At 45.2% G+C, this 26665-nt stretch overlaps 1 protein-coding gene across 2 annotated transcripts in view; it reads left to right on the forward strand.

Moving 5' to 3' along the window:
* Positions 1-5548: 5548 nt before the first annotated feature.
* CEMIP2 (cell migration inducing hyaluronidase 2) overlaps positions 5549-26665 on the forward strand; it is an 85307-nt gene continuing 64190 nt past the window's right edge. Inside the window, exons 1-2 of one of the 2 annotated variants that reach the window (XM_027041044.2) lie at positions 5549-5703; positions 25283-25625. In XM_027041044.2, the coding sequence (XP_026896845.2) occupies positions 25295-25625 (331 nt within the window). In that variant the 5' untranslated portion in view covers positions 5549-5703; positions 25283-25294. Of the gene's footprint in view, positions 5704-6279; positions 6786-25282; positions 25626-26665 lie in introns of those variants that run through there. The other variant, XM_027041043.2, reaches the window with a different exon arrangement.

The following is a 26665-nucleotide window of genomic DNA, read 5'->3' on the forward strand; positions in this document are numbered from 1 at the left end:
GTGGAGAAAGGTCACACTAACATTCCGTAATGTTATTGCACTCGGTCAGCGGAGGAAAATTCTTCTAAGACTTTTAATTAAGGTGAGGATGGCAAACAGCATATCAACACCTTTCTGGAGAAGCATTAGTCACCTGGAGAATAATTTCCAAGCCTGTACACTAAATGTAGCAGGGAACAAGTATGAACAGAAAAGTGAGATTTAAAGACGATCTGTTCAGACCCTCACAGAATGAAACACTGTTTGTGGGAATTAATTTCTAACAGCCTGGGGGGAAACAGAAAGGGGAAGAGTGGCTGGTAGTTAAGTGAGATTCTGCCTTAAAAGGGTTTGGAGCTGAAAAATACAAACCATGCAGAGGCACTAAAATGCTGAACGCAAAGGTATACAGGTTATTTCCAGATCGTGGTGTTTGATCCTCTCCCCTCTCCTGAAGGGCTCTGTGGACTCCTTTGTCATCCATACAGCAGGCAGCATCACTCTGCAAACACCGCTAGACTCTTAGGATTGAAAAACAAATGAGGTTTGGGGTGCCTGGCTGTCTCAGTCAGAATAACGTGTGGCTCTTGATCTCGGGGACGGTGAGTTACAGCCCCATGTTGGATGTAGAGATTACTAAAAAAGATAGATAGATAGATAGATAGATAGATAAAGGTGAGGCTCCATCTTGAATTTCTGAACCTTCAGAGCAGAACAGAACGTTCGGAGCCAAGCGTAGACAAGAGGCCCACGGAAGAGGGTAGGAAGGGCGGAGAGGCAGTGCGTGCTGAATCTTCAGGTGCCCAGTTTACCAGCTGCAGGGAAGGGGGCAGGATGGGGATGGCTGGGGGTAGGACGTACTTAATAATCAGGATGCAGGGCTGCTAGAGTTGTAGCAGGTGTGGATAGAGCCCTGGGAGCTGAGTGGAGGTCCCGAATGATCCTAGAGTGGTTCAGGAAGAGGGTCACATTTGATCTAGTTCACAAAATGAAAAGGACAGTGGTGCGTGTGATAAGGGATGGGCCAGCCAGGGTACAGAGTGGGAGAACTGGCATTTCAGAGAGATGGGGAAAGGAAAGTGCATACGGGGCCGGAGAGGTTGAAAGAATGAGGCATGTTTGAAGTGTGGTCGTTGTTTCTCGCCATTAAAATGAAAGCTCCAGCTTCCTTTAGGTAATGATCCACGTATGTTTCTCATGATCTTCACCTCTGGCCTGGATCTTAGAGCACTCACTTTCTAATCCTCACGGAGGAAGTCATAGTGAGTGCAATGATAGAAGATTCTAATGTAGCCAGTCGTGGAAGGCTAAAGAAGAGATGGCCAGAGGCACCGATGGCACAGTGCGCCGAGGACTTATGGGGTGTGCAGCTAAACCCCCTATAACATTATCATAATAAATTCTCATAACACCTGCATGGGCTCAGTAGTATTCATTCATCCGTCCATCCATTCATTCATTCAAAGTAAGTTCTGCACCCAATATGAGTCTCCAACTTAACAACCCCAAGATCAAGAGTCACATGCTCTATTAACGGAGCCAGCCAGGTGCCCCATTCCCATTTTTAAATGAAGACACAGGCACAGAGAGACTTGGCTACTTGTCCAAAGTTATACTGCCACTGAGCCATGGACCATGGTTCTAACCCAGGCCGCCTGACAGAAGGGCCCTCACTCTTGGCCAATGCGCTATCCTGCCTCAACACAGTGAGCACCACCATCATGAAGAGCACAAATGAAAAGGCATCAAAGGAGCATCTCAGTCATCCTGGGGCTCTCCCCCCCTCATATGGAAAGGACAGAACAACAGTGAGGGTGTCACATCCTGAGGGAGTACGTGACATAGAGATATGACCACCCGATCTGCCTTCAAGGGAGGATGTGCTGCCCCATAATGAGGGTTATTGGCAGTGATCCTTCTCCAGGACTGCCTCAGCTGCTGAGCTGCCTTGCCCAAGGTCTTGCAACTTCCCAGGATGCACCACATCCAATGACTAATTCAGGAGGCTATATAAAGGTCCAGCCATCTGGGTGCAATAATTCAGAAGGGCCATGCGGGCTCCAGGGCCCCCAGGGGAGGTTGGCCGAGCCTGTTGCTGGGTTCACATTGCAGCTCAACTTTTCCCTCTGTCCCATCCTGCTTCCTGTCCCTCCCTCCAAAGGTGTTGACCTCATGGACGTTTTTAAACGAACATCTTGCTCCTCTGTCTCAGAGCCTGCTTCCTTGGGAACCCGATCCAGGACAACATCAATTCCATTGACCAGAGAAGTCTGTGGCCTCTCACTTTGTTTGGTCTCCAGTGTGACTTCCTTTCACATTACAGATCTCCCTCAACTCACGATGGGGTTACGTCTGGACAAACCTCCTGTAGGTTGAAAATATCTCCAGTCAAAAGTGCATTTAGTACACCTCAACTACCCAAGAGCACGGCTTAGCCTAGCCCACCTTAAACGGGGTCAGAATACCCACATTAGTCTATATTTGGGCAAAATCATCTCACACAAAGCTTACTTTATACTAAAGTGTTGAATATCTCATGTAACATGTTGAATAGTGTACTGAAAGTGAAAAACAGAAAGGCTGTCTGGGTACAGGATGGTTTGAGTGTATCAGTTGTTGACCCTCACGATGGCCGGGCTGACACAGAGCTACGGCTCCCTGTCACTGCCTGGCATCTTGGAAGAGTCTCATACCGCTTATGGCTGGACCAGGAACAGATCCAAACTGGAAATCTGAAGTATATTTTCTGAGTGCATTTCACATTCACATCATTGTCAAGTTGAACAATTAAGTCCAACCACTGTAAGCTGGGGACTATCTGTAGTTTCAAAACCATCTGCTTTATTTCAAGAACCTTTGATTTTTCATGTTCCTGATAAATATCCAAGAACAAAAGTTTGTAAAATTCTCAATGGTCAGCTACACAGAGATTCAGTGCCCTCTTTTTTTTTTTTTTTTTTTTTTTGGTCAGTAGACTTTATTTTTTAATTTTTATCATGAAAAAAATTTATTTTTAAGTAATCTCTACACCCAACATGGGGCTCGAACTTAGAACCTTGAGGTCAAGAGTCATGTGCTCTACTGACTGAACCAGCCAGGTGCCCCCCAATAGGCTTTATTTAGAGCAGTTTTATTTATTTTTAATTTGTAAAATTTTTAAATGCTTATTCAGTTTTTGAGAGAGAGTGTTGAGCAGGGGAGGGGCAAAGGAAAGGGCAGAGAGAACGGTGGACAGAGGATCCAAAGCAGGTTCTGGGCTGCCATGACCGCGAGATCATGACCTGAGCTGAAGTGTGGTGCTCAACCACTCAACAGATTGAGCCATCCAGGCTCCCGTAGAGCATTTTTATTCGCAACAATATTGAGCAGAAGGTACAGAATCCCCTACGATCCACGCCACCAGCCCGCCTTTTTCCCCGCACAGCTTTCCTGGATATTGACGTCCATTTCCTTTGGTTTTGACAACAGGTATAGGTTATGGAAGTAAAACCTCTTTAAAACCAAACCTTCCATGAAAACAGTTTATGTGATTTTTTAATTGCTATTTTTAATGCTTGAGTGCTTGGCAGGCCTGATTCCACTGGGCTCTTGCTGTGTGGCAGGTTCCCTTAACTTTGAGTCCTAGTATCCTGGTGTCTAAAACTGGAATAACAATTTGGGAGAGGATTAAATTGAGTAACATATTCAGACTCCAAGCAAAGCGCCTGGCACGTAATAAACATTCAGAGAATGGGCATTAAAAAAAAAAATTTTTTTTAATGTTTATTTCTGAGACGGAGACAGAGTGAGAGGGGGGCAGGGGCAGGGAGAGAGGGAGACACAGAATCCGAAACAGGCTCCAGGCTCTGAGCTGTCAGCACAGAGCCCAGTGTGGGGCTCAAACTCAGAAACTGTGAGATCATGACCTGAGCAGAGTCAGACGCTTAACTGACTGAGCCATCCAGGCACCCCAGAAAATGGGCATTATAATATAAAGTTGGCCCTGTGCAGGTCGTAGGATACATTTGTTTCCTGTGGCTCCTATAACACATTACCACACACTCGGTGGCTTAAAACAACAGAAATTTATTCTCTCATGCTCCTGGAGGCTGGAAGTCTGAAATCAAGGAGTGGGCAAGACTCCCTTCCCTGAGGAGGCTCCAGGGGAGAATCCTTCCTTGCCTCTTTCTGCTTCTGGTGGCTGCTGGTGCTCCTTGACTGTGCTTGCATCTGCTTACGTGCTCACATCATCTCCTGTCTGCCTTCCTTTCATAAGGATACATGTGATTGCACTGAGGGCTCACCCTGAGAACCCAGGACAACCCCCCGACTCAAGATCTTTAATTTAATCCCACTGCAGAGACCCTGTTTCCATATAAAGGAACACTTCCTGGTTCTGGTGATTAGGGTCTGAAATCACTGGGTGGGGGGAGGGGGGTATTTTTCAGCTTAGGACACAGGGTGACACATTTCCTATCCTGTCTTCATAAGGCATAGTCCCAAACATTTCACCTTTGATCACGAAAACAGTCCTTCCTCCCTTCCAGTTTGTCACTCAAAATCATCTGCCTTATTTCAAGAGCCTTCCTCCCTCTCCCAGAAGGAACAGTGGCATCCAAAGTTGGGTAGTTTCATTAAGATCTTAGCACCGGACCGTGTTGGATTGGACCGTGTTGCTGTTTTGGAGGCATCCTTCCAAAGTTTTAATTAATGTTTATTTATTTTAGAGACAGAGAGACAGAGCACAAGCGGGGCAGGGGCAGAGAGAGCCGGAGACAGAATCCGAAGCAGGCTCTAGGGTCTACACTGTCAGCACAGAGCCTGACGCTGGGGGGCGGGGGGGGGGGGGGGGGAGGCGGGAGAACTCACGAACCGTGAGATCGTGACCTGAGCTGAAGTCGGACACTTAACCGACTGAGCCATCCAGGCGCCCCCGCGCCCCCTAAAGTCTTAAGTCATTCGCGGATGCTCTGTAGCGCTGTTTCTCAAACTCGAGTCTTCCAGGCACCTCTGATGCAGTAGGTGGCGGCAAGTTTGGCAATCCTAATTTTTCAAAGTGCCGCAGGAGAATGTTATCAGCCGAAATTTGGAAACTTTGATTTCTACAAATTCCTGAACCTAACTCATGGAAATGGGGAAATTCCCTTTCCCGCCCGCTGGGTGTATCATGGTTACATGACTGAGGTGTCATTAAAAAGGCGGGGCGGGGGGGGGGGGGCGGCGGGGAAGGGCAACCCTGAAATCCGAACACTCCTATCTGTCCAGGACTCGCTGAAAGAGTTCCCCGTCGGGACAACCTCCAGTTCCGAATTAAACAGAGGATGACGACTGCCTGGATTGGGCAGGGCCGCTGCTGTCACCAGCCGGGGACCTCGTGGGTCTGACTGACCAAGCCCCGGCGGCGCCCTCCGCCGGAGACCAGACTTGTGCTGGGTGGGAGCAGCTCCAGCGAGGGGCGGGGAGGTGGCAGCTGGAGCTCCTCCAGCTCCGGAGCAGGAGTCCATACATAGAGAGGTCCAGGGGCGTTGGGGTGGGCCGGGGAGTGGCTTGCAGAGCGCCACTCCCGCAAGCCGCAGCCACTCCAGAGTGGCGCGGGCAGGGGGCGTGGGGAAGCGTCGTTCTATTTATTCTGGCTGGAGAGCCGGTTGCCCCGGCCGCTCCGAGCTGCCCGAGGAGCTGTCTTGAGGCAGAGAGCGGGCGGTGTCTTCGGAAAGGGCTAAGAACCCGGCGCGCGTGGCTGGCCAGGTGGGGGCGGCCGCGCTGCGCCGGCGGAACGCGCAGAAAATTCTCGGGAGTTCTGGAAGTCCCTTTGGGGATGATGAGGTTCCGAGTGTGGCTCAGACGGGAGCGATGAGGGCGCTCGGAGTCCAGCTCAGCCGAGGAGTGTTGGGGCGCAGCCAGGGCTCAGCCGGGAGGCGATGGGGGTGCAGTGTCCAGCTTAGCCGCGGAGTGATGGGGGCGCAGTGTCAGGCTCGGCCGGGGCCAGATGCGCGAGCAGGTTCCGCCGGGGGCGGGGAGGGGGGGGGGCTGATGGGAGCCCATTGTCAGGTCCAGCCGCGGGTGAGAGGGGCTCGCGGTCGGGCTCAGCCGCGAGGTGGCGGGGGCGCCGGCTCAGGGTCCGCCGAGCCCAGCAGGAGCTTGCAGCCGCGGCCGGACGCGCTCAGCGCCGGGTCCCGAGCTCCCGCGGAGCCGAGCGGCGGGAGGAGCCCAGTGCGGCCACCGCCTCCTCCGGCCGCAGGCCCCTCCTCTGCCCCCGCCTCCTGCGTCCCGTCCGCCCGCCCGCCCGCCCAATCCGCAGCCCTCGGCCCAGCAGAGCCGGGCGGCTTGTCTGGCCGGCGGAGGCTGAGCGCGACCCTCGCGAGCCGCGGCGCCCGCCGACCAGGGACAAGCGCGACTCCCGGGACCCCGCTCTGCCCCGCGCTGCCGCCGCCTCCTCCCGTCGTCGCGGGGACGCTCCGGCCCGCGCCGCCAGGGCCGAGCTTCTCTTCCTCCCCGCGGAGAAGGAGCGGAGAAAGCCGAGCGGCTGCTCCGGGAGCGAGCGAGCGAGCCGAGGCCCCTGCCCCCGAGTGTCGGGGCTGGAGGAGGAGGAGGCGGAGGCGGAGGGAAGTGCGCGTCATTCCCGGGAGGAGAGTGTTTCACCTCCAGGCTGAGGCTGCGGCTGCAGTTGCATAAAAGCAGCGGCGGCGGCGGGCGCGGGCGCGGGGCTCCCCGGGCTCTCTGGCCATGGAGAGAAGATCCGGACCCGGGGACGCTAGGAGCTCGGCTCCGTCTCTTTGGACCGCGGTGTAGGCACCTGAAGTAGCCGACGCTAAGCGGGGGAGGGGAAGGTAAGAAGCAAAGGGTCCCCCGCCCCCCGCCCCGCCTCCCCAGCTGCCTGCTGGGGCCACCGCGAGGTCGCCGACGGCGGCCCCGCGCACCACCGCGGCTCCCGGCGGCCTGGCATTTAGGCATCTGCTGCTGCCGAAATGGAAAACATCCTCCCGCCCCCCGAAGCACCCTCCCGCCCTCCCCCCTCGCACCGCCTCTCCCGGGCTCCCTCCTCTCGGGTTCGGGAGTAACCGGACTCCCCCGGAGTAAATCCTCTCCGTAAGAAAGGGTCTGGGAACCACGTCTAGATTTTCTTTCTTTCCGTCTCTCTTTTCATTACGTTTACGGGGGAGCAAACAATGGACCTTTGAAAGTCGGTGTGAACAGCCGCAAACTTTCCGGAGAGGGTGGGGGTGGGGGTGGGGGTGGGGGATAAACCCCACAGGAAGCTGACCACGGTGAAAGGTTGATAGAATGTGCATTGCAGAGTCTGGGCTTCAGCGCGCGCGCGGACGCGTTTGGGGTGACCTTTGTCTCTTTACTGTTCCCCTGGGTTGGTGCACCCCACACCCCTTACCCCGCTTTGTGTTAGTTCAAGTCAGGGGAGGCTTTAAAAATCGCTTGCAGCTTTCTTTACAGCTGGGGAATATAGCCTAAGCCCTGGACCCCACGCCCAGCTTTCCTCTGCAGAGTTGCGAGGTCTTGGCAAAGGAGGGGCGTCCCGCTCTGTGAGGATCCCAGAATTCAGTAGTTAGTGCCAGCTTCTACATCCTTTGCAATAAAACCGAGGTCCTGATGTCCCTGGATGCTCTCTGCTGAGGGTTGTCTCCAGACCTCGCTGTTGAGCGGAAACCACTCACTTAAATTCTCTGAGTAAGGTTAGGAAAACAGACTTTGATATATGTCTCCTTTCATCAGGAGTTGGGGTTAAGGATGGAGTGCTTAATAATTTTAAGAACTTTCATTCCACGCAGGAGCCCCTCACCGGCTTGTGTCCACTCTCCTGGTTTCATTTCAACCATGCGATGCCCTGTTGCGTAATTGCAGGGCGTGCAGATGTTTTCAGGAGCAAAATAAGAATTTAGAGGAAATGGGATGGAAGGAAGTTTCACCTGAGCTGAGGGAGGCCTCAAGCCTCAGGGCAGCCAGACATACCTGTTGGAAACGGGTGTGTTAGAAACGCATATAGTTAGCCTTATGGTTCTTTGGTTTGGCAAAAATGGAGCTATTAATCTTTGACCCTTGAAGGAAGCTTGCTATTTTCAAAATTGGTCTGGGCATCATGCTCTAGTTGTGTGCCTTTGATTAGCTATTCAAAGGGCTCTTTGGGGTTTGCCTTTCTGGGCACAGGAGAAGACAGTGGACTAGCCCTTCTGCTTAGTCAACACTGGGTAGTACCTTGTGGTGTTGTATTCTCGACACTAAAGTTCCTCCCGTCAGCTTTCTGTGAACTTGCACTGCAGGGTCAGAGTCTGCGTGGGTGGAAGTCTGCTTTTGGCTTTCAATTCAATCTTCACGAAGCTGGTTTATCTGATGAATGTGTGTTTACAGACTCAGAAAATTAAGGTTAGAAGTGAATTTTGAATCATCACCTACCTGTTCTGCTTCAACAGCCAGTGACAGAAGCCACGGGCTGTGTGGACAGGGAGGTGGAATCAGTAAATCCTTACCCCTTGCTTGTTTAGATTTCTTTTGTCACGGCGGAATTGTTCGAGTAAAGTCTCCTTTGTTGATGTAACCTGTAACCTGCAGATTTTCAGGAGTCTCAGATTTCATGGCAGGAAACCAGGGGACGGCACCTCATTCCTGTTCCAACAGACCTCATCTAGCTTGTTTCCAAGCTCTCTTGGGAATGGTGAGAAGACCAACTAGAAAGTAAAGTAGTTGTGGGCCATTTCCGAAGTTGAAAGGCTCTGTTTACCAGCTCTGTCCCTCTGGGCAGGGTTCTGAAATTGCAAATGATGATACGATGAACCACAGTGCAGAAAGAGAGCATTTAGAGGATTATTATCAAATACACAGTCTTAGACTCACATGGGATACCGTATGTAAACGTGTACCTTGTAAAGTTTTAAACGTGTACCTTATAAAGTGCTGTAAAAGAGGAGTATTGCATCACCCACCCACCATGCATTCAACTAACAATTCTTGTTCACCCATTGCGTGTCAGGCCCTCTGGAAACAGTCCGAGTGCCCACCTTGTCAGGCAGAGGGAGGTGGATGGAGTGGTTAAAGCTTGGGAAGTCCAAGGGAGCCAAGATCACCTGTGTGTGGCTTCCATCTGTAAAGAAAGATGAGCCAGTCTCTGCGTTGAAAGGAAAGAGCCTAGGCTGAGAGGAAAGGAAACAGGTGCAGGAAGTGTGTAAGTGTGGGGAGCATTATGCATAGAATCCTTTAAGAATCCAGAGGAGGACCAGATTGGGAGCAGTGGGTGGAAGGAAGCAATTTGGTAAAAACTAAAATTTTCAAAATTCAGGCAGAAATAGTAGGGACAGAACACTGGTGTCAGTGGTACCATTTTGAAATGTAAAGATGGGAGTACTTGAAGTCAGAGTTCAGTCTGAAGCGAAGCTCTGACATTTGCTAACCCTTTGGTGCTGCCCAAATCCCCCAGTTCTTCACACTTTGTTCATCTGTAGAATGAGTTTAATCATATTTTATTGAATTCTTTCAGGTTTAACTTTAATTTAATTTGCTGTGCATATACTAAAGTTCCATACAAGCTAGTGCTGTTTGCTCTCGCAAGGTACTTTCAAAGTACGTTCTTTTTAGGGAAAGCCAAAAGTTGGTTGAGCGTTCAGCTCTTGATTTCGGCTCAGGTCATGATACCACGTTCATGGGATTGAGCTCCTCATTGGGCTCTACTGTGACAGCACAGAGCCTACTTGGGATTCTCTCTTCTGCTCTCTCTGCCCCTCCCTCTCTCTCTGTCTTTCCCAAAAACAAACACACAAACAAACAAACAAAAACCCCCAAAACAAAACAACCAAAAAACAAAAGACAAAAAGCTTTAAAACAAACAAACAAAAATATTTTCTTTTTAGAGCAATGAAGAGATCCGAATCATAACTCTGTCCAGCTGGCTCCAGTGACAGATTTCTATTTTGTTGACCCTTTCCAGAGTGTTCCGAATCCCATCTTGAGTGCAATTCTTCAGACTTTATGCTGGTTATTGTCATACGGCATTCCTCAACTTGTCCAGGCAGCTTCCCATGCCAGCCACAGGAAATCTTCTCATTGCATTCAGGTGGTGAGCACTAATTAGAAGGATGGGCTGGTGCATACAGCACCTCGATTGAGAGGGGCTTGTCTGGGGCTGTTCTGTAACTGCCGTGTTCCTCCCCCGTCTCCCAAGGCAAGCTAACCCCTCTGCTTTCCTCTATCCTAACAAGATGAATATGGAAAAGGAAGGAAAAGCCATGCATGTGCATCTTCGAGATCCTGAAAATGACCCTTACTAGTTTTCTCCATGTATAAAGAGGTGTAATTTTCAACGATGCTGTTAAAGAAAAGGCTGTTCTCACAGTCAAAACAGTCGCTGTCTGGGTGAAACTTGAATCTGTAAGCACGTCTTGCTTTAATGTACTTGCCTTACTTCCCACTTGAAATGAACTTAAGCTCATCTGACAGTGTAATAAATTGCCTTTGATAGAAATCCATACTCACATTTTTCAAACTATCAGTTCAGTGTGATTTTCTTGGGGCGGGAAGCAGTACAAATGTAAATCTATTTTCAGGACATATTGAATCTTAGCCTGTAGTTTGAAAGGGCCTTAAAAATAATATTAAAATGAGGAAATTGAGACTCAGAGAGGCTAACTAATTAGGTAAGGTCATATAGTAAATTAATGGCTGAGCAAGGGACAAGAACCTCTTTGTCCCTATTTCCGGTCAGCATTTTTTTTCCCCCTCTAATGTACTCTAATTAGTTCCTGTTTGGTTTTGTTAGCAATTTGGTTATTTTAATGTTTTAATGGTGAAATGATTTGCATTTGGGCTGAGAAACCCATTGCACCCAGCTTTAAAGCAGATACTCTACCTTTTTTGTTTGGGAGGACCTACACATGACATGATGCATACAGTGGGGGTGATGTGACTTGTAATACATTTCTGGCAAATAGGGAACTAAATGTAACCATAATGTTAGCTTTACTTGCATTTTCCATTAATAGTACACAAATTTAAAATATTGTAGAAGTGCACATTTTTGAAAAGAAGTAAGTTACTGGAAACATTCAGATTTGTGTTGTGAATCATAGGTTAAAAGTATATTAGAAATATGTTGGCATGTTCTTTTGTTTTCCCTGTGTTTGCTTTGGGAAGCCATTAATGTTGATTGTCAGGAACTATGTTCAGCAAATATTTTATTGCATTCCTAAGATGTGCAAGGCTCTGTGCTGGTTGCTGTGAGCAGTGCAAAGACGAATGAAGCATAGGGTCTTTACTAAAATGTCTCTTTAAAAAAAAAAAATGGCCCAGACTGGGACGTTGTGTATGACTTAAAAAACACGGAATTGTTGTCTCCCACCAAAATCCGTCCTTTGATCTGTTAGGCAAATCTGCATTGAAATTGTTATTATTAGTCTAACCTTGTAGCCAGATTTGTAACATGACACTTATTTTCATTACGTTGTAACAAGTGATAAACCTTTGATATTTATTTTATCAGGGCTCCATCTCAGTTTGGACAATAAGGAAAAATTTGGCAACATTTGGGGATTTTATATTATGAAAAGTTTGCCTCAGGGATCTTGTAGCAGTCTTAGCTTTAATAAAGTTTTTAAAATGGTGTTAACACTGCATAGAAGTGTGATTGGAACGTTTTTGCCCGAAAGGATTGCAATTTAAGACGATCCATACTGAGCCACCGAGAAAAAAGAATTGTCCCCATTGACTCTGAATTTGATGTAAGTATCTTAAAACACATGAACATCCACCACAAGCCAGATGTCTTGGTCACGTCTAGTTATGAAGTCTGTCCAAAGAGTAAGAAATTGTTATTGATTTGAGGGCTCTTGCCCAATTATTGGCTTGTACTTGGAGACGGCCAACTTTCTGTTGTTACAGTGGCCCTCACTAACGGTGACTCACTTCCCTCCAGAATGAGTCGTTTTTTTCACATACAGTGGGGTTGGGGTTGGAAAATTAATTATTAACATTTTAGGGAGTGGAAAGATTAAGTTTAGCACAAGGACAAATGCCTGATTCCTGTTTCAGAAGGAATGAGGAAAATGAGTCTTTTTTTTTTATTGTGGTAAAAAAACACACTTCTTATTGTTTATTCATATCACCAGCGCCACCTCTATAAAATCAACTTCATACGAGGATTTAAAAAAATATATTTCATTAGTGCAAAAGACACCTTTAATTGTTCAGTGGGCACTTGGTGACAGTCATTCGCCAGCCCCCCGAGGACATGCAGAGATAGAAACGAAGGGCTAGTGATGTTGAGAAGCTAGCAGTTGGGAGCAAGTAGGGTGTGCGTGAAGGTATAGCTGGAAAGGCCAAATGGAAGATGAATCGTCTTTTCCGCATGTTAATAATGTCTTTTGATTAATGTTAATAGCTGCTTTCCCAAGTGCTTGGACTGATTTAGATACTGCCTGTCCTCTCCACGTGGTCGTGCTTCACATTGTACAGTCAGCTCACAGATAACTTTCCCCTGCTGCCTACTTACCATGTGGTCTGAGCTTGGCTTTAACAAAGTGTTTCTTCTTGCTCCCTGCTTGTGTTTGCAGCCATTGAGTTGATCACGTAGCCTCTGTTTGCCTGTCCCACTGCTGCTGGCTGTATTCTGTCCCTGCTCTGCTGTGCAAAGTCTAAACACTGCTCTAGTGCTGAGTAATTGCTCATTCACTGGTCCTCCTTGCTGATGCTCTGGCACCGTTGAGTTTTGATGAACATCGAGACCGGAGGAGGTGTGATATGGTCCCTTTGGCAGGCCTAGATTTCACATGCCCCGGGAGACCGGGCACTGTGACTGTTTTTATTTCGGCCGGGCACTCATCTGCAGGTAACACTCTGCCTGCAAGCCTTCCAGACACTACGAAAGACTTCTGTTGGTTCCCCCACATAGTGGTCATTGTTGGACAGTGTGTTGTCATTTCAGTGGCAGAGTTCAGTGGTAGGTTTCACTTTGCACATCCAAAAAGAAGCTATTAGTAGTAGTCTGGTGATACGCATTTGGGTAAGTCAGTTCGCCAGGGCTTTTAAAAATATACCTCTATTCCATTCATTGAGATCTAATAAACTCAGGCGATCACCTCTTTAGAACCCCCCAGCCCAGTGTCTGCTTCACGTGCATTGTAATGACTTCTTTACTTGGCTCATCTCCTGACACCCTCCACCCCAACACTGAGCTCTGAGCTCGTTGAAGGTAGAGAATTTGTTTGTTTGTGTACCACTGGGTCCCTGTCATCTAGCAGAGTCCTTGTCTCATAAGAGATGCTCAAGCCTGAATGTTTTTCCTCTTGGGCAAGCCTTTACTCTCAGTGGGGAAAATTGTATTAAAAATAGGCTCGAGGTTGTCGGTGAAAGAAACAGGACATTTGGATTCTGGTCCTGGTCCTGCCATTGGTAGGAACTTTGCTTTGATGCTGGATTGAGGGGCCCCAGATCACTTCACTCTGGGCATCTCATTATTCATCTGGGATATTTCGTAGTTTGAAAGGCATGTCCAAACATACCCGTTATATGCTTCCTATGGTCCCTGTATCTTGATGTCTGTGTATCAGGGGATCATGGACTTTTGGTGTATCTGTGCTTGTTTATCAAACCTATCTCTGTTGCCTTTACTTTTTTCCTCCCTTTCAACATTTAAGCCAACATAACTTTCTTGGCTCTTTCTTCCTGAGAAGTATTTTCAAGCTTTGTCCCCAGCGCTCGCAGAGAATGCAGCCTGCAGACAGTTCTGCCCTTTGCCGTAACCTTAATTAAATCAGCCTCCCTCAGGTCAGACGTTGGCTTCGGTTCTTTCTTTCGAAGGCCAGCTGCAAGGCTGATGACACGCCTTCATCTGCCATTGTGTGCCTCTGGCAGCCATCCGTCACTGTCAGCAGGGTGGAAGCCTCTGCTGTGTCCTCCCAGCCTGTGGGGAACAAGGGCGAAGGGGGGTGGTCCAAGGAGCATTGGGAAGGAGGGGAGAAAGGGGGCAGGTTTTCAACAGAAAGGATTAAGGAGAAAAAGGAATCTGAGGAATAATCATCAGGAAAAAGAAACAGACGTGAAGAGCAGAGGACTGGGAGGTAAACTGACCCTCTCCTTTCTCCAGCTTCCCAAGTGGAAGCCTTGTTCTTTCTCCTGTTGTGTTTACCCTTAGTTCTTTCCTTCCACCCAGGGCCTACATACTTTGCTCTTTTAAGATTTATTTTCGATGGGGTAAGGAGTGTGAGATAATTCTTCACTATCAGCCTTTCTCCCCAGTTGGTCTGAAGGTCTGTCTTTTCTCTTTTGCTTCCCTTTTGTTGCCCACGGTAATGTTCTTTAGCCTTTTCACTCTGTCAGCCATCTTGGCTTTGGGGTCAAGCCTTGCTTTTCATGGAGATGCTTAACAGATTTGGAAAAGACGGGATTAATGAGCGTGTGTGGTGTCAGGAAAATCAGACATCTGCCTCCTGTATCTTGCGTAAATGGGAGGACTATAAGAATATAATTAAAGGTATGTCTTAAAGGTCACCTCTATAACTTTAAGACGCGAAAGTGTTCACTTGGTTCGCTTTTGGGCATTAGATATCGTAAATAAGACTCTTTGTTTTGAGGGATCTATATTTAACAGGAGAGTCCAGTGTAATTTGCCGAGGATTTCTCCACTTTAGTGAAATTGTAGCTGGCTTGCTAATCTGAATTTCCTCCATGCAGGCCCATAAACTCAGTATATTGTTTTGTTGTTTTTAACATAAGCCACCTCTTTGTATTTTGGTTAATTTTTGTTTTCTAGGGGTCAACTATTCCCTGACTGTAGTATTCCAGCAAAGAGAGCAGAGCTTAACTGAAAAGTGAATTTCTTTTTTTTTTTTTTTCTGAAAAGTGAATTTCTAAGCAGATACAAATGTCTCCTAGCTTTTATTTTTTTGCATTTTTATAAAACTTGATAAAAAAATAGGATTTCAAACTATACAGTCACCAGAAGTGCACAGTTATTAAAAATGCACGCATTTTACTTGGTATCTCCTCTTTCTGCTTTAAAGAATACTTATTCTGACTCAATATTTAGTGACCAAAAATAATTTTTAGTCAACGTAGTCTTTTGAGGAGATTTATAGTTTTAAGATATTCATTTAAAAAAAAATTTTTTTTTAATGTTTATTTCTGTGAGAGAGACAGAGCATGAGTGGGGGAGGGGCAGAGAGTTGGGGGGCGGGGGGAGGACACAGAATCCAAAGCAGGCTCCAGGCTCTGAGCTGTCAGCACAGAGCCTGATGCGGGGCTCAAACTCATGGACCATGAGATCATGACCTGAGCCAAAGCTGGACGCCCAACCAACTGAGCCACCCAGGAGCCCCTAAAAGATTCTTTATAATTTCTCTGTATTATATTAAAAATTTTTTTTATTTTTACTTATTTTTGAGAGAGAGAGAGACAGAGAGAGAGAGAGAGGACAGGGGAGGGACAGAGAGAGAGGGTGATATAGAATCTGAAGCAGGCTCCGGGCTCTGACCTGTCAGCACAGAGCTTGACTGAGGGCTGGAACTCACGAACGAGAGATCATGACCTAAGCTGAAGTCAGATGCTTAACCTACTGAGCTACCCAGGCTCCCCTGTATTATATATTTTTTTAATGTTTATTTATTTTTGACAGAGAGAGACAGAGCATGAGCGGGGGAGGGGCAGAGGGAGAGGGAGACAGAATCTGAAGCAGGCTCCAGGCTCTGAGCTGTCAGCACAGAGCCCGACGCGGGGCTCGAACCCACGGACCGCGAGATCATGACCTGAGCTGAAGTCGGACGCTCAACCGATTGAGCCACCCAGGTGCCCCCCCCCAAGTATTATATTTTAATAGAGTTAGTCTGTACTGGGAGAGTGATTTCCTTGTGAGGGAGGAGATAATGTGAACACTTCTTGATGCCACACTAGAAAAATCGGGGTCTATATGTAATAGTAGTAGCTCAGCTTTGGGAGTATCATTCATCATATTTGTCTAAATTGACCAACTGGAAAAAGAAGGTAGAGGAATAAAAATTAAGATTTCTTGGCCTCTTATCCCTTCACTGCTTAGGGAAAAGTTTATAATGAAGGGCCAATTCTTCCTGTCTTCCTGGAAACATTGGCCTGGGTATGATCAGCTTAGTAAAAGTGAACCAGAGTTAATATAAAGAAACTAACTGTGCAAAGTGTCTTATTCCTTGGGAACATACCAGACATTTGCAGGTGATAGTGACTCGTCTTGGTTTGGAGAGTTGAAAGAAAAGCCAAAAAGGCTACCCTTTTGTGTGAATGTGTATTGTGTGAAGGCACCGTCCCGTTTGGAGGTCTCTGGGTATTGGATTCTCTGGGAGCATGCTTACACAAATGAGGCAGATCTCTGAGGGAAAGTGAACTTAATCTTTCCCCACCATCTGTCTGTTTTCTCCCAAACAGCTCTATGTATAGACCTAGCATTTATATTGAATTCTTTTGCGGAGAGCATTGTTTAAAAATGTACTTTATCCTGTGTGCTCTGGGAATACGATATGCACTAAAAAATATTCCTGGTAACTGTCTGTAGAAGGATTTTTCCCCCCAGAAGCTTTTTCAACCATCGTTTTTTGAAAATCTTTATAATATCTGTTTAAATACACAATCTTCACAAACATATGGATCAGACTTAAGTATTTATTTGACAGCTTGAGAAACTAAAGGAGCTACAAGCCAGTTGTGCTAAGTTTATTTCTTACTGAACAGTTTTATATGATTGAAGTATTGAGCTCATTGTTTAGCAACTGTAGACGTAGTCCGAATCTACCACAAAACTAAAGAAACCCCCGACCGCCCTCCCAAACCCTAAACCTGGTTCCTTGATGTTATTCTGTGTTATCTTTTTCCTAAACATGAGAGATTGGAAGTTGAAACCATTAATTGGAAGTTCAAAGCCGTTAGGAGCTGGTTAAAATTTTAACTAGGTCATAATTACTAATAATTATAAACATCTATCATTTATTTTCAAGGTAATTCACAAATGACCACTCGTTCCTGGCATGGTTTACTTTTTATTGTGACTTAAGCATACCAGTGAGTGTGTTATGAAGAGCTACCAAGATCTTAATAAAAGGAAGTTTCCTCGGCCAGAGTTTGGCCGGTTGTACCGAAACTCTTAGAAAACGAAGACCGTAACTTGCAGAAGTGACCTTTAGATTGGACACTGTTTCCAAAATTATGTCCTTGATCAAAGAAGAATAAGCTTGAGATCATGCCAGCTTCTTGACTATTCCTATAAGCCTAAATTTTCCATTCACAAATGAGTTCTCGAAACAAGTGCAGGCGGGATTTAAAAAGGGTTAAATGAATCAAAAGCAGTGAGTTTTCATTAAGTGTTCACTATGATGGGGTCAGTATGCAGGGCATAGCATGGGCTATGAGAGCCCCTCCCCACGGGGTTGGAGGGGCTGGGCGATTGGGGGGACTGAATATACAGCTTCTGGCACCAAGTGCCCTCAAGCACCATGTAAGTGATAAGCGTGTGTAGGAAGCAGTTTTTGTCTTCTATATTAATGTCTCCGCAGTAGAAAGCACGTGAAAACTCGGTCCTTTTAAATTTTTTTTTTTTTAATGTTTATTTACTTTTGAGAGAAGCAGAGACAGAATGAGAGTGGGTTAGGGGCAGAGAGAGAGGGAGACACAGAAGCAGAAGCAGGCTCCAGGCTGCGAGCTGTCAGCCACAGACCCCGACGCGGGGCTCGAACTCACGAGCTGTGAGATCATGACCTGAGCTGAAGTCAGACCTCAACTGACTGAGCCACCCAGGCACCTCAAAACTCTGTCCTTTTAAAGAGCTCTTATTAATTTTGAATTACTGCTGCTATGTCTGTATTGAGAAGACTCCTTCAATACATTTTTTTTTCAAAAATTTTTCGATATTCCCCCCCGCCCCCGCCCTGCCTTTTTTTTTTCTTCCAAATTAAGCTCTGTGTCCCACGTAGGGCTTGAACTCACCACCCTGGGGCACAAACTCATAACCCAGAGATCAAAAGTCACATGCTCTACTGCCTGAGCCAGCCAAGTGACCCAGATCACAGCATTTATTGGCCGTCAGCATAACAACATAAAGCGGAATGAAGCACTTCCTTTTTTCCTGTGTGCCTACTGCATTTCATACTGTATCGCTAAAACTATTACAAAATATTGTGAAAGGTTGCTGCTCTTTATCTTTAGAATTCCTGTTTGCAGCTGGTAATTATACCTTTAGTCACCTGCTAGATTGCACACTAGGACTGCATTTTGTAAAAATTAATGCTTTGACCTTTTTGCTTGAAGTTGTAAACATTCTCAGTTTTTCCTAAATCGGGGCAATAGATACAGATAGATTAGACAAATTTCCCAGAGCCTCAAGGATGTTAAAGAAAGATTAAGTGGGAAATTCCAGTCTGTGTATATGTGTATGTGTGATCTATAGAGGGATATTGATCAAAGTTCCACAAGCCCTTAGTGCGTACCTACTATGTGTAAGATCCTGTGAGAATACGAAGATGAGTAAGACATAGTCCCTGTTCTCAAGAGGCTTATTATAGTTGACTGAAGGACAGACAAGTCTACACGTTAACTGGAACATAAGGCAGAGAGCAAGATGATCCAACAAGAGATTTATCTATTTATTTATTTTTTAGTAATCTCCACACTCAGTGTGGGGCTCGAACTCATGACCCTGAGATCAAGAGTCTTACATTCTACCGACTCAGCCAGCCAGGAGCACCCTAACAAGAGTTTTACACAGAGTACAGGGCAGAACAGACAGAACTTCTTGCAGAATCCTGAGATGGAAGGGTTTCTTGGATGGGATAGCACAGTGTTTGCTGACTTTAAATGAGAATATCTCAGTTTTCTTAAAATCATGCTCTCTCTCTTTTTCTTAATATTTATTTTTGAGAGAGAGAGTGCACGAGTGGGGAGGGGCAGAGAGAGAAGGAGACAGAGAATCCCAAGCAGACTCTGTGCTAGCAGCATTGACGCAGGGCTCGAAATTACGAACCATGAGACCAGGACCTGAGCCGAAGTCAAGAGTCTGACAGTCATCTGACTAAGCCACCCAGGTGCCCCATGCTCTTTTATTTTTATAGGCCCAAGAAACCCTTACCAACCTGATCTCCTTTAATGTTATTGAAATTTCAAAATAAATTATTTTCTGTGATTACTTCTTGTAATTGAGTGTTCTTATCAAATGTACAGGCCCCCTCCCACCTTGAGTTGCTGTTGAAGGTTATGCATTCTTTTTATGCAAGAGAAGAATTTTGTTTCAAAGTAACAGGAAGTTTTAAAGGTTTCTTTTGGCGAATTTTTTTTGACAAAATTAGTAGTTGTATTTAAAAAAATTTTTTAATGTTTATTTATTTTTGAGAGAGATAGAGTGTGAGCAGGGGAGGGGCAGAGAGAGAGAGAGAGAGAGGGAGACACAGAATCTGAAGCAGACTCCAGGCTCTGAGCCACCCATGCGCCCCCAAAATGGTAGGTTTTGAATGCTTCCCCCTTTTTCAGCATTTGCATTTTTATCTTTTAAGTTGATAGTTTCATAGTCTTAGTAATTTCTTGTATTACTTATTTTAGAGGTAAGAGGGGGAAGAATCAGCCCTTCGTTATAAACTTTTCCCTAAGCAGTGAAGGGATAAGAGGCCAAGAAATCTTAATTTTTATTCCTCTACCTTCTTTTCCCAGTTGGTCAATGTAGACAAATATGATGAATGATACTCCCAAAGCTGAGCTACTGCTATGATATATAAACCCCGATACCCACCAGACTTCTAGTCTGACACCATGAACTGTTCTATTTTAAATATTTGCCCAAATTCCCTGTGAATATCTTTAATGGCATGATTTTATTTATTTATTTATTTATTTATTTATTTATTTATTTATTTAGTGATTTAACTTTTTAATTAATTAGTGCTGGCTTCGGCCGCACCTATACTAACATTTTAATTAATTAATTATTACTAAGCCTTTTGGGCTGTCATCCAGTAAATAAATACGAGATAATTCAAATACCAAAAGTTATGCTTCAAAACTTGCATGGAGTGCATTTCCCAACTCAATACGAATGACTTTTTTCCCCCCACTTTGGATTATCTATCTGTGTTTAGGGATTTAGCTCTTCAAATACATCATAAAATGCTAACGTGTTCCTTCTGTATAGTACTGTGTGCTTTCCACTAGAAAGACCACGTCTTAAAAACGACACGTAACGGGAACAGATTAGTAGCGTATGAAGTAAAAACATTGGTCTGTCTTCAAAACTTCACAATGACAGCTAATACTCACCTTGAAGTCTTGAAAGCCCAGAGGGACCTCTTCATCCTCTTTCTTCTGTTAGGTGCCTCTTTGTTCTCAGAACGCCAGACTCACTAATGCTGCAGGGGCTGTACTAACAATCTCGTGGATGAAACGGCCATTGGTCAGAGAGCTTGGGAACTTGACCACTGTTCTCACGGTGCTGCTCGGGTCCACTAATATGTGGATCTTCCCCCATAAACACAGTCCAGTGCTGTCAACGTATTTTGTCTTCCTTAGGATTTTCGTAATGGCATTTTCTTTTCTCTGGTTTACTTTGTTGTAAGAATACAGTATATAATATATATTACATACAAAATGTGTTTTAATCAACTATTTGGTTATCCATAAGGCTTCTAGTCAACAGTAGGCTGTTATTAGTCGTTACGTTTTGGGGGAGTCAAAAGTCATACATGGATTTTTGACTGCGTGGCAGGGGATAAGTGCCCCCACTTCAAGGGTCAGCTGTATTTCCCTGGTCAATTTAACTCTGCCTTCAAGTGAGTGATTAAAGTTGAATTTAGGAATTGTGTTTTTTGGGGATGCCGTAAATCTTTTCTCTATCCTCAGTAGTTCTTACCACAATCCTCTAATGACCTTAGGATCTCACTATTGCTTATTGAATGAATGAAATGTCAATTTTTCCCACAAATAGTTTAAATCTATAACTAGCAATAATTATATTTTTAAGTAACTGATTCATAATACTACTTCTAAAATAAACTCATAAATGTAAAGTGATACCCTAAATTTATCTTGTATCTTTACAAATTATAATAAATTGAAAGGGAAATCTGCATAAAGTGATTTTTTTTATTGCAATTTTTTAAAAGTTTACTTATTTAGGTAATGTCTACACCCAACATGGGCTTGAACTCACGACCCCGAGGTTAAGAGTTGCACGCTCTTCTGACTGAGCTAGGCAGGTGCCCCTCATTGTAATTTTAAGATGGTTTCAACAGTATGTTACTTCTTAGGAAGAAAATGATTGTATTTGCTGCTTATGCATTTACATGTCTTTCAATAGAGTGGAGCTAATGGGCTCAGAATATATGAATAGAAATATATTTAGTTTTGGGGTGCCTGGCTGACTTAATTTGGTAGAGCATGGAACCCTTGGTCTCCAGAGTCATGAGTTCAAGCCCATGTTGGGCATCAAGTTTACTTAAGAAAATAATAAAAATTAATATTTTGTATATAGTTTTACAAAAGAGTTATGGGGCAAACACAACCACAGTTACTTTCATTTCTTGACCATTTTAGTTTATGGCAGGCACCATCTGAATTTTCCATGTGAGTCTATCATTTTATGACTGAAGACAAATTATTCCCAGTGGCTTGGTGGCTTCATTTAGCCTCTTACTGCCTGTTATTATACTGTGGGTACATCTGGAGACACATCATCTCCCACAAAAGGGCCCTCCAGCCTGTTAAGTAATAACAACCTTTCTCACCCTGAAACAATGAAGTATCAGTTGATTGCAGCCTCAAACAAAAGATCCCCACTCCCTTTCAGAGCAGATTATACTCATGACTCCCCTCCCGCCCTGGTGAGCCTGGCACTCAAGAATATCTAGTTTAGCCTTTTCTTTGTTAATAGAGGATCAGAAAGGGCTCTTTGTTATACTCTCTCATTTGTTCCAGCAGGATGTCTCTATTATCTCGTTCTGCTGTTTGGCACATGCGGTAATATCTTCAATAGCACCTTGAATCATGTTCTCTTTCCTTTGTCATGGAGCTTAAGCTTCATCTAAATAATTACTTTTGTTCAGAAATCAAACCCCGCTAACCAAGTGTTTTTGACAGACACACTGACTCAGAATGTTCTTTGCCCCATGTAAAATCAGCATCAATTCCTGATTAGATTCCCTTTCTGTCCCCATGAATTTGCAGGTCGTTTGGGTCCTGGGAATGCTTATTGATGGCTTCTCTAATGACGGCATTTTATGTTTAATGGGTTTGGTGTAGTTTAGAGCAATTTGGGGGTACCCTTATGACTGGGATCTCATTCATTGTTTTGGCAAAACATGAGGGGAATTAATTACAAGGCTATTGAGTGAAATCAGGTGACTCTGAGATGCTCTAGTTATTACAGAATGGGAGAGGTTGAACACCACGTTTCTGAAACCATTCAGCACATCTTATTTATCCACAGTCATTGCAATAAGAACATTATATAGTAGCATAGGATTTCTTTTCTTTCTTCCTTCCTTTCTTTCTCCTTTTCTTTTCTTTGCTTTGCTTTGCTTTGCTTTTCTCCCCTCCCCTCCCCTCCCCTCCCCTCCCCTCCCCTCCCCTCCCCTCCCCTCCGCAAAGTAACAGAATAGGGTTGCATTTAAAACTTACTCTTTCAAAAACTTACAAGTGCTTACTATAAAAAATAAAAAGGACTGACGTGTGTGTGTGTGTGTGTGTGTGTGTGTGTGTGTGTGTGAGAGAGAGAGAGAGAGAGAGACAGAGCTTCTCTTAGATAAGAATCATTTGTAGTGAACTTCTGCATGAAGAATTCCTGAAAATATTAATGTGCTCGATTCTTTCAGACTCAGCTCAGTTCGAGTTACACCCTTGCAAATCAGAAAATTGATTTCTTTGGAATTCTTGCTTCTCAATTGTCTTGAAAGACACATTAGTGTAACGGAACCAGAACTCTAGTGTCCTGTTTTTTCCATATAATAGCTAATTAACCTTTCTCAGGTGCAAAATAAGGATAATGGGAGATACACAGATTTGTTGTATTAAATGCATTAGATGAGTGTGGTGCCTGAGTGCTCAGCTGGTTGAGCATCCAACTCTTTTTTTTTTAATGTTTATTTAGTTTTGAGAGAGAGAGACACACACACACAGAGCATGAGTGAGGGAGGGGCAGAGACAGAGGGAGACACAGAATCCGAAGCAGGCTCCAGGCTCTGAGCTGTTAGTGCAGAGCCTGACATGGGGCTTGGACTCACGAGCCATGAGATCATGACCTGAGCCGAAGTCGGACGCTTCACCAACTGAGCCACCCAGGCGCCCAAGTATCCAACTCTTGATTGTGGCTCAGGTCATGATCTCATGGGTCATGAGATCCAGCCCTGTGTCAGCTTCCACATTGATGGTGTGGAGCTTGCTTGGGATTGTCTTTCTCCCTTTCTCCGCTCCTCGGTGGTGCGCTTTCTTTCTCAAAATAAATAAATAGACATTTAAAACAAATGTATTAGATGAGTAGTACATGTAAGATTTTTAGAATAGTGCCTGGCGTAAGTACTCTGAGCCAGATTTTTTTTTTAGTTATCCCAACCATAATATTTGAGTGCCTATTTTTTAAACAAATTTTGAGGATTTAAAGAGATTGTTTAAAAATGACATTCAGTTGAGTGAGTTTGAAGATCTAATTGGCTTTACTTAATGATTGATGAATCAGGCAGCATCTCATGTTAGCAGGTAGAGAGGGGCTTCTAGGAGCTGTACCAAATGGAAGGCTTTTACAGGCAGAGGGGGCAGAAAAGTTTTTAGCAAAGAGTGTATTGTTTCAGGCAAGGTATCTTCCTTTGGGGGAAGGCAGTGGTTTGTCAGGAAGATTACCTTGCCAGTGCTGACCAGGTTGGTTAAAGGTTGGTTAAAGGTTATATTCCTGAGAGAAGCTGAACTGCAATTGGGTTCGTTGTTAAGTCTCGGTTTGGTGACGTGGCCTTAGCATAAGTGACTCCATTTTGGGCCTGTTGTCTCTCTCTCTCTCTCTCTTTTTAAAAATGTTTAATGTGTATTTTAATGTTGATAAAGAAAGAGAAAGAGAGAGAGCAGGGGAGGTGCAGAGACAGGGGAGGACAGAGGATCTGATGCAGGCTCCAAGTTGACAGTGGAGAGCCTGATATGGGACTTGAACTCTTGAACCATGAGATCATGACCTTAGCTGAAGTCGGACACTTAACTGACTGAGCCACCCAGGTGCCCTAAAGAGCCCGTTGTCTCTTTTTAAACCAGCTGATGTAGACTTTAGGTTTTCTCACTAAATGAACTCATAGCCTATAGTTAAGTGATAACAGGTAGAAATACTTAAGTTGCTTCGCTGAAAGAAAAATCTGGTGGGGAAATCGAACACCTAAACATGAAAGCTTGTCTATTGGAACTTGTTAGGGCCAACTTACGGTCTTCATATGATGCATGGACTTTAAGTTCGGTTTGAAGGGCTTACGGTAATGCTCCTCAAAAAGTGTGACCACTTGCTTTAGTGTCACCAGGGTGTGTTTTAAAAATGTAAAATCCACGGCCCTCTTTGCACGAGTTGAGCTGGAATCACTGGAGTGGAGAACCCAGGAATCTACGTTTTTAACAAACATCCCTAGTGATTCTTTTTTGTACAATGAAAACTGAGAACAGTTGCCTCTGAAGAGCAGCTCTCAACCAAGTTCTTGATAGAATTACTCAGGTGACATTTAAAAGATAGAGATGCTCAGATCCCGACTTGATTGTTTGGGGTGTGGCAGTGGGCATTAATGTTAGAGGGTGATTATAAGGTGCCACCAGGGTCAAGAAACAGGAGCATTACGGGGCACCTGGGTGGCTCAGTTGGTTGAGTGTCTGACTCTGGCTCAGGTCATGATCTCAGGGTTCATGAGTGCCAGCCCCACGTCGGGCTCTGTGCTGACAGCTCAGAGCTTGGAACCTGCTTCGGATTCTGTGTCTCCCTCTCTCTGCCTCTCCCCCACTCGTGCCCTCTCTCTCAAAAATAAATAAAACATTACACATTTTTTTTTAAAAGCAGGAGCATTAGAAAACAGTTGGTGGTTATATCAGGGATGTAGGCTGACTTGATGTTTTCAAAGTCATTACAGTGGTTACCAGGGAGGAATGGGCAATTCTTGCTTAATGGCTGCAGAGTTTCTGTGTGGGATGATGAAAAAGTCCTGGAGATGGATGGTGATAACAGTTGTACAACCGCTGAAGGCACTTAATGCTCCTGAACTGTGCACTGAAACGTGGTTAAGATGGCACGTTTTATGTTACGTGATTTGGCCACCACCAAAGACGCTTAATAAAACCATCACAATTCTCACATTTCTGAACCGTAATTTTCTTCTTTTCGCAGTGACAGTGTATCATGCATGCCACTGATTCCAGGGGACAGCCCCCTGCTTTCCTGCAACCTCAGAACGGAAACGGCCATCGCTCGTCTGGCTATGTTCCCGGGAAGGTTGTGCCGCTGCGTCCCCCTCCTCCTCCAAAGAGCCAGGCTTCAGCCAAATTGACCTCCGTCAGACAGGAAGCCCGGGCCACCTTCGCTTTCTCACCTGAAGAGCAGCAGGCCCAGAGAGAGAGCCGAAAGCAGAAGAGGCACAAAAATACTTTCATTTGCTTCGCCATCACTAGTTTCTCATTTTTCGTTGCACTCGCGGTCATTTTAGGCATATCCTCAAAATACGCCCCAGATGGTAAGTGCGCACGTGTGGACACGCATGTGTACAGACGACCCAGTGCAGGAGAAGGAAGAGGGAAGGAAATAGCAGAATGAAATTAAAAAGAAAGCCTTGTGATATCTTCACTTGGCTCTAGCGAATTAAAGTATAATTAGAGAACAGGAGTTGTAGCTGCTTATGGAAGCAATTGTTAAAGGAATCCATGGACATGACACGGTTAAAGGATTGCCCTTCCTGCCCATTCTGCCACTTTGGCAGAATTCTTGTGTTACTGCGACTTCATCCTTTGTCGTGGGTATGATTGTCTGACTGCCAGAGGTTTTTAGTGATAAAAATGACTAAGTGTAATGATAAAACTACATTTGTTCTTTTTTCTTTTAAGATTTCATTTTTTTTTTAAATTTTTTTTTTTTCAACGTTTATTTATTTTTGGGACAGAGAGAGACAGAGCATGAACGGGGGAGGGGCAGAGAGAGAGGGAGACACAGAATCGGAAACAGGCTCCAGGCTCTGAGCCATCAGCCCAGAGCCTGACGCGGGGCTCGAACTCACGGACCGCGAGATCGTGACCTGGCTGAAGTCGGATGCTTAACCGACTGCGCCACCCAGGCGCCCCATAAGATTTCATTTTTTTTAAATGTTTATTTATTTTGAGAGAGAGAGCTCGCACGTGTGAGTGGGGGAGGGGCAGAAAGAGAGGGAGAGAGAGAATCCCAAGCAGGCTCCGTGCTGTGAGTGCCAAGCCTGACACAGGGCTTGATCCCATTAACTGTGAGACCATGACCTGAGCCAAAATTAAGAGTCAGACACTTAGCCGACTGAGTCACCCAGGCACCCCTAAGATTTCATTTTTAAGTAATCTCTATACCTAGTGTGGGGCTTAAACTCACAACCCTGGGATCGAGTAACACTCTCTTCCAACTGAGCCAGCCAGGCGCCCCTACATTTTACTACAAAAAAAAAAAAAAAAGAGTGAAAATACTAAGATTTGTGTTCTGTGGTTTGACACCAGCTGGGAGACAAAGAGACAAAAAGAAGCTTCAAATATTTTTGAG

The sequence above is a fragment of the Acinonyx jubatus genome, chromosome D4 (genome assembly GCF_027475565.1).
Source record: "Acinonyx jubatus isolate Ajub_Pintada_27869175 chromosome D4, VMU_Ajub_asm_v1.0, whole genome shotgun sequence".
NCBI classification, from domain to species: domain Eukaryota; kingdom Metazoa; phylum Chordata; class Mammalia; order Carnivora; family Felidae; genus Acinonyx; species Acinonyx jubatus.